Source organism: Octopus bimaculoides, chromosome 4 (genome assembly GCF_001194135.2).
Source record: "Octopus bimaculoides isolate UCB-OBI-ISO-001 chromosome 4, ASM119413v2, whole genome shotgun sequence".
In the NCBI taxonomy this organism is placed as follows: domain Eukaryota; kingdom Metazoa; phylum Mollusca; class Cephalopoda; order Octopoda; family Octopodidae; genus Octopus; species Octopus bimaculoides.
In genome coordinates, this window is record NC_068984.1 from 51862673 (window position 1) to 51871472 (window position 8800).

At 33.1% G+C, this 8800-nt stretch overlaps 1 protein-coding gene across 2 annotated transcripts in view; it reads left to right on the forward strand.

Moving 5' to 3' along the window:
- The window catches only part of LOC106868735 (adhesion G protein-coupled receptor L4), a 91632-nt gene that overhangs the window by 59436 nt on the left and 23396 nt on the right, over positions 1-8800 (forward strand). For both annotated transcript variants that reach the window (XM_052967053.1, XM_014914132.2), the window contains exons 20-23: positions 1685-1782; positions 4931-5048; positions 6912-7059; positions 7610-7676. In XM_052967053.1, coding sequence (XP_052823013.1) covers positions 1685-1782; positions 4931-5048; positions 6912-7059; positions 7610-7676 — 431 coding nt within the window. The remainder of the gene's footprint in view (positions 1-1684; positions 1783-4930; positions 5049-6911; positions 7060-7609; positions 7677-8800) is intronic.

Genomic DNA, 8800 nt, shown 5'->3' on the forward strand with positions numbered 1-8800 from the left:
TATATATATATATATATATATATATATGTAAGTAGAGTCAGCGGTTATAATAACTGATTAAGGAATAAACTATCCATATATACTATTAGTATATGTCACATAAATGTTATGTCATGTTTTCTATTAAATAATAAGCTATAAATGTGGTCCAATTGATGTGCTTGTTGATCTGAGGTTTTCTCCATTTTCTGATTATTTGTATATAAATATAGGGTGGCCCAAAAGTAGGTTTACAGTTATCACGTAGGCACTAAAAAATTTTATTACATTTAAATTACTATCTTACAATTAACTAAATTAGCATAGAATAATGGTTTCATATTTTTTTTATAATTAAGATCTAAACTGTTAATATATGAATACGAAAGAGCTTGTTGAATAACTGTAAACCTACTTTTGGGCCACCCTGTATGTATATATATATATATATATATATACGAGAGGCTTCTTTCAGTTTCTATCTATCAAATCAACTCACAAAGCTTTGTATAGTAGAAAGCACTTGCCCAAGGTGCCACACAGTGGGACTAAACCCAGGACCATGTGGTTGCGAAGCCAACTTCTTATCACACAGCCATTCAAATATGAATGAGAAGCAGCTTGAGATACATAACCCAAATCAAACTAAACTCACATACAAAAGGTGGGTGTATTGTTAGCTCATGGGGTTGGCTGTTTTAGGCGTAAGAGAATATATTCTCAGTGCACCTAATGTATGTGTGTGTCTCTTTGTATCCATGTCAGCCTCTGCCCCTCCACTTAGCAATTGCTGTTAGTTTGCTTGTGTCCCTGTAACCTAGCAGTTTGCCAAGAGACTGATAGAATAAGTACTAGATTTAAAAAAAATAAGTATTCAGGTTGATGTATTCAACTAAAAGCCTTCAAGGCAGTACCACAATTTGGCCACAGTCCAATGATTGAAACAAATTATAGATGAAAAAAGATTATTCACAATATCACATTGTTTTCTTTTAAATGTTCCATATTATTTACAAGTATATATTATATGCTATTCTGATATTTTATATTCTATCTTGATATCCTAAGACCAAGCATTGGTGCAGGTGCTGATGCCATGTGAAAAGCACCCAGTACGCTCTGTAAAGTGGTTTGCATTAAGAAGGGCATACAGCTGTGGAAACCAAGCCAAAACAGACTATGGGACCTGGTGTGACCCCTGACCTTGACAGTTCCAGTGAAGCTGTCCAACCCTGCCAGCATAGAAAACAAACATTGTTGATAATAATGATGATAATGATGAATATGATTTTTTTTGTTTTTTACAAAATCAAAATTAATTTCATTTCTTAGTCTCAGAACTTGCATTGATAAACAACACTTACTACTTACAATCCACAAACTACAATCTTGGTATATGAGTGGGGTTACTGAAAAGTTGTTGGCCTTAGGTAAAAGAAAATATATGAGGATCAGATAATTATGATTTTATTGAACATATTCCTCTCTCAGGTTGATTCACACACTTATTGCAGTGATCCTTCATTTTTACTAAGCCCTGTAAAAGAACTCAGAAGGCTGGGCCTCCAACCAAGCCTTTTGCAATACCCTTAAAACCAGGAACTTTTCAACATTCCTTGTATATTTTTCATTTACGTTTGTAAATTTTCAGGTTTGCCAATAGTCAATGCTGTTCATAGATATTTATTTGTTGTTTTAATTTCAGGATAACTCTGTTAGTATAAATATTATGTCCAACATAGGAGGAGTGATCTCCATTTTGGCTGTTTTCCTCACATTCATATGTTATATAATACTTTGGAGGTAAGTTTTTTTATCCTCCTCCTCCTCCTCCTCATCATCATCATCATCATTATCATTACCACCACCACCACCACCACCACCATCATAATCATCATCATCATTAAAATCGTTCATCAATTTTTCCTTGTTGGCATGAGTTGAACAAATTCAAATGTAATATCTACAGTGCATGATGAATCTCTCCTTGGACTCAATTTATCTATAAAGCCATGTTTGGTGATTCGTAGAATTCTTCAAGGACTAATAGTTCTAGCTCCAAAATTATCAAATTTTGTTAATGAATTAAATATAAGTTTCAAACAAGCTGGTTTGTAGTTAAGTAATTCAGCCTGCTGTATATTTGTGAGCATATACTGTAAGTTGTAGCTACATGTTAGTACAATTATGCTTTGCTAACAAATGGCAATTTCGGTGAAGGAAGAGAATGTTCAGCATTTCACAAATTTGCCACAAAAGTCATCGAAAGTTTACCAAAGAATGCTGATGTTTTCCTTTTGTAATTTTTGTGAGTTTGTAAATTATTTACAAATTTGAATATGAACTTAAGTGAACTGTTATAATTGGATAAGAGTTGTTATATCAGTTTCAAGTTTTGACACAAGGCCAGTAATTTGTGGGGAGGGGATAAGTCGATTATATCAATTCTAGTGTTCAACTGGTACTTATTTTATCAATCCCAAACAGATGAAAGGCAAAGTTGACCTTGGTGGAATTTGAACTCAGAACGTAAAAACGGGTGAAATGCTGGTAAGCATTTTGCCCAATGTACTTAATGATTCTGCCAGCTCGCTGCCTTAATAAGTGTTGATATACTGAAACAAGAATACAAATGGAATCTTTTAAAAATCTTTTTTTAAGTTATAGCTTATAGATTTGATTGTGAAATATATTTGTGTATTAAACATGGATACATTAGCAGTTATGGCTGTGTGGAAGAAGTTGCTTCCTAACCATATGAGTCTTGGTTCAGTTCCATTATGAAGCAGCATGGACAAATGTCTTCTTCTATAGCCTTGGGTTAACCAAAGTCTTGTGAGTGGATTTGGTAGATGGAAACTGAAAGAAGCCCATTGTGTGTGTGTGTGTTTGTGTGTATCTTTGTGCCTGTGTTTGTGTCCCACTACCATTTGAAAACTGGTATTGATGTGTTTATGTCCCCACAGCTGTTCAATAAAAGAAACTGATATGATGGGTACCAGGCTTAAAAGAAATAAGTCCTGGGGTTAATTCATTCAACTAAAATTCCTTAGGGCAGTGATCCAGCATGATCACAATTTAATGACTGAAACAAGTAAAAGATAGAAAATGACAGAAAATTGCACATGTTTTTAAATAGAACTAATATAACTTCACAAACAAAAATATAATAAAAAGAACCTGAAAAAAAAACATGATAAAAGCCTTTGACATACCTATACCAAACAAACTTAATTATCAGATGGCTCATGGCTCAGTGGTTAGAGCATTGGACTCATACTCATGAGGCAGTGAGTTTGATTCCTGAACTGGACTATGTGTTATGTTCTTCAGCAAGACACTTTATTTCATGTTGCTCCAGTTCACTCAGCTGTAGAAATGAGTTGCAACATCACTGGTGCTAAGCTGCATTGGCCTTTGCCTTTCCCTACAATGCTTGGAATTTTGTGCCCATCCCTTGCTTGTTTGTTACAAACACTCCAACTTAAATTTCAATATGGAAAAATGTGTATTAAGCTCGATCTTTTTTTTTTTTGCATGGATAAATATGAAGTTTCAAATGTGTCTTTAAGTCTTTAGCATTCAGATTATTTTATCAAATATAATGTTTATTTATTCACCTTGTTTAGAATTAATCATGTTTTATTTTATAGCTTTGAGATTTCGATAATGTGGTTATTTATTTTTGGAATGACATTGCAGTATAAGTGTGAGAGGCTGGATCTGGTCAGTTTGATCTTAAAACCGGGAGAATATTTGGGCCTGATTTGGCTTGTTTAAATGCTAAAGGGATAAGATGAAGAAAGCAATTTTAGAAATTTTGTTCAATATTCCTTTCCTTCACTGAACATATCAAAATGTTCGCTTATATTTAGAACAATCTCTAATGTTATGTAATGTGAGAACAGAGTCTCTCTTCTAATTTATGTGTTTTTGTGACTTTACAATACAAGCATTTTTAAAAATATTTTATTTCTTTTTTAGTTTTGTAAGTTATTATTAACTATAAATTCGGTGAGATTCTACAAACATTTAATTAAAGGAAAAGTTTAACAACTGAGTACTTTTCTTATCAACATTTATTCAGTTTGCTAATTTTCACACATCTTTTATGTTTAAAACAAACAGTTACTGTATCAAATGTAACTGTTTATTTTTGAGGAGATTGATTCACTATTTCATTGTGGTCTCACATCTTAAACCAGCCATGGGCAAACTGTGGTCTGCAGGACTTCATGAACAGCATGCCATTGAAAAATTACCTTGAATTTTTTTAGTAGTGTTGCCTATCTGATGATGAGCCATGTCTCATGCAAGCAGTTTCTTGTAAAATATTGCCCATGTCTGTCTTAAGGTATTGAGAGCGCTGCTATTATGACATAACGAGGACTTAAATCAGCATTGTCATATTGCTTTACAGATGCTGAATGCCAACAGTATCAAATTCACCAATTTGAAGGGACCTCAGAAGGTTACAGGCATTACTTCTTCTTTTAATAATTTATTAAGAAAGAAAAGACAATAATAAATATTATAATAGAAATTAGAATGTGCAGAATGCAAACCACTAGTCATAGTAGGAAAGAAACCCAGTTTAAAACATTGCAACCTCTTGAAGTGGTCTTTGTGGTTGAGTGATAAAATCGCCCAAAGATTCCGAGTTCAAATCTCACTAAAGGCAGCATTTTAAAAACAGCAGGAGGACACCCAAGTGTCATAACCTAGGTAGGTCCATCTCCCTTAGAGTGTTAGGAACAAACAGGCTGAAACACTTGTTTGTTGAGAGATCTTCCTTTGAAAATTTCTCCTGCTGTCTGCTCACCCCATAGCAAAGTTTCCACTTGCTACAGAATAAATACATTTATCATTCAACTCTTCAAAATCCTTTGATATATCTTAATTTAAATCAATTACAAAAGCCTGATATTTAAAAAAAAAATTTCTCTTTCAGACATGTTACAACAACCACTTTGAACAAATCGAGAGCCATTATTTTGATGAATCTATGTGTGTCAATGTTTATAGCAAACTTGTTGTTTCTGTTGAGCGATCATCTTAAAAGTTATAAGGTATATACAGTTTTTATCAGAGCCATTATATTTTCCCTATTTGATTATAATTACAATATTTAACTCTATTGTTCATTATTTAAATATTTTATAAACTATATTCTCTACTACTCTGCAATAGTTAAATGCAATAAGGACTTGTCTCTAATATATATATATATATATATATATATATATATATATATATATATATGTGTGTGTGTGTATGTATATATTGTCATTACAATTCTATCTAAATATTCTCACTAATATCTGTTGATCTTTCTTGTACATAAATACATAACTATTATCTATTTGTCTGCCTCCCTATCCATCCATAGATACATGCCTATGTGCATATATGTATATACATATGTATATGTGTATATAGTATATCTTGTGTGACTGCTACTCCTAAGTTCAGAGCTCACTGTAGATTATCATCAACTAGTCTGCTTCCAGTACAGTGGTTAAGCTACTAGTATACTTGGTAGTATTATAATACTACTAGTTATGATATACAGAGCAAATGTAGAAGAAATTACAATACATATAAGTTTATATTATTAGTTCTTACATACATTTCACTCTGTTTATGTTATCAATTCACTATGTATGTTTGGAACTCTGCAGAGTTCCAAACACCCACAATAGTGAAACATACATTAGAACAAATAATATAAACTTTAAATTTGTGTTTATCATAATTTCTCCATATGTATGTATATATTGGATTAGACTGGATTGTCTATGTTCAGTCCACTGCAGTACAAAAGCCTCAGCATGTTTTCTCCACTAATCACTGTCTGATGTGCATGCCATGAATCTGAGCTTGAGATCATACTTAATGTTTAATGATGACGATGATGATGATACATATACATGTATATACTCATATATATAAATAGATATAAACATACATATATATATGTACACTCATACACACACATAAAATTTGCACATATAGATATATACTTAGTGTACATGCATACCGATAAAATACATACATATATATATGTACATATGTACATATATGATGTCTGTCCACTTGTGACCAAGAAAGACCATCACTGACCATTAAAAACATTGTGCATTCAAACAGATTTAGACTATACTTGTGGCTCCACTGGTGACTAATGAGCTCAGCTATGGATAAACATACATGTCTTTGAAAACATCCACTCATTCCTTTATTTGTTTCCTCCATTGGTGGTGATGACAAGCATTGCTTTCCCAATTGATGTTCCATATTTCATATGCCTTCAACAAGGACTTTATACAGTCCTTAAATCATAGTCTTGGTTACCGCTGGAGGTGCTTTCCACAAACAAATTCACCATAAAACACCTGATTACGGATGCTCCAATCAGACATCTGAACAAGGTGTCCTGTCCAATGTAAACAGTGCTTATGCACTTTTGCTTCAATGTTTGGGACATTGGCTCTCCCTCAAGATCTCTGTGTCTGAAGTCTGCAAGGACCAGCCAACATTCAGAATGCGTTTTTTTTCTTTTTAATCAATGCACTGCTGAAAAACAACATGCATGCATGCACATACACGTATGTGTTAGACTTAATCCACTACCTAGATTACCACCACCACCCAATCCTCATATGTTTTTAGCTGATTCAATTCTGTTACAAGCATTTGGGCCATGTCTTTGATCTGAGAATAACCTCCTCCCAGCAATCTCAGAGGTCTTAAAATCTGTTAAGTGTTTTACCTTTCCTTCTTTGACTAAGCAATAATAAAAATGATAAATAAGTCTTCTTTTTCATGAAATATCTATCCAATCTATAAATCCTGTAAAAAGCATCACATATGTTTTAAAACAATTTTTAGAATAATTCAGAGTTAATGTGTCAATCATTTTTATCTTACAGATCACATGCACAGTGACATCCATCCTGTTACATTTCTTTTATCTCACTGTGTTCTTCACTATGTTTGTGGAAGGAATTGATATTTTCGTCACAATTGTTTTCGTCTTTTCAAAGATAGATGTAAAGAAACTTATTTTGGTTGCTTGGGGTAATTTAACATATTTTTTTTTATTACCATTGCTATTTTTTTTATATTATCATTAACATATATTTATTAGGTTTTTTTTAAAGTTAGATTTGTCTAGAAAGTGATATGATCTTCAATCTGTGTTGAAACTGTTGCAATTACATTTGCTATAACAATATTTCTGCTTCAGCAATTCAGCACTGAAACTGTCTGAAATGTAATGGAAAATTAGAGGTGACAAAAGCAAAGTTTGAAGGGATTAGTTGTCATGTCCTTTGATTTCTAGATAGAAACAAATCAGAAATAACACTTACTGACCAAAGACAGAATAAAATAAAAATTTTGAATATTGTTACACAGTGTTTTTGTAACACTTACAGGTGTTCCAAGGATATTAGCAAACAATTGAAACTCAGTAGCTTCACTTGGAATTAAGAACAGGGTTAATTAATGCACTTTCATTCAGCAGCAATTTCCTTTCTTGAGATTCTGCATTTTTGTAAATATCATATCTTTTACAAAACTATTTTCTAATGAAAATAAATTAATTCCTTTGTTATTTTATCTTTAGGTTTACCAGCAATAATTGTAGCAATATCAGCAGGTGTGACTCGGTTACATGGCTATGGAGAAGATCAGTAAGTAGAAACCTTTTTTAATATATTTCTGGATTTTATTTCTTGATCATCTTCAATACTTGTCTTATCAGATGATCCATTACTCTTCCATTTGTATGTCAGCATTGAGTACTTTAATTCATCTTATTTGAAGTAAATGCCATGTAGCAAATATCACATTGTATTTCTTTAAGGCTTTTCCAGAGGGCAAATTGTATGTTTTATTTTTTATATGTTACTAGTTTCAGTCATTAGACTGTGGTCATGCTGGGGCACCACCTTGATGCATTTTAGTTGAGTGGATCAACCCCAGTCCTTTTTTTTAAGCCTGGTACATATTCTATTGGTCCCTTTTTCTGAACCACTGAGTTACAGAGACGTTAACATACCAACACTGATTGTCAAGCAGTGGTGAGGGACAAACACAAAGACATAAACACACACACACACACACACACACACACACACACACACACACACACACATATATACTTAATGAATTCAATAATAGGATAAAATCTTTTACAAGAACTTATCAAGTAGCTAGCATGAAAAAAACTTCATAAGGGAAAACATCCATCCAATTCTTCCCTAGAGTATAATTATTTATATTTATATTTATATATATATAAGGGCATTTAAGAGGCTAATTTGGAGAGTTGCATTTTCCTCGCATTCGGTAAAAATGTGTTTATTATGGTAGTTTAGCGTGAGGCATTATTGTATAATAATGCCCTTATATACACACACACACACACACACACACAATAAGCTTCTTTTAGTTTCTGTTTTCCAAATCCACTCACAAAGCTTTGGTTGGCCTGAGAAGACACTTGCCCAAGGTGTCATGCTGTGGGACTGAACCTGGAACCATGTGATTGGGAAGCAAACTTCTCACCTCACAGTTATGCATGTTGTGCAATAATTAGAAATTCTACTTTTGCTGGACAAATATTACCTCAGTGTTTCAGCAGAGGATCTTTTACAGCTGTTCAGCATGACTGTGTGGTAAGAAGCTTGCCTTCCAACCACATGGTTCAGGGATCAGTTCCACTGTGTGGTACCTTTGGCAAGTGTCTTCTACTATAGTCTTGGGCTGACCAAAGCCTTGTCAGTGGATTTGGTAGATGGAAACTGAAAGAAGT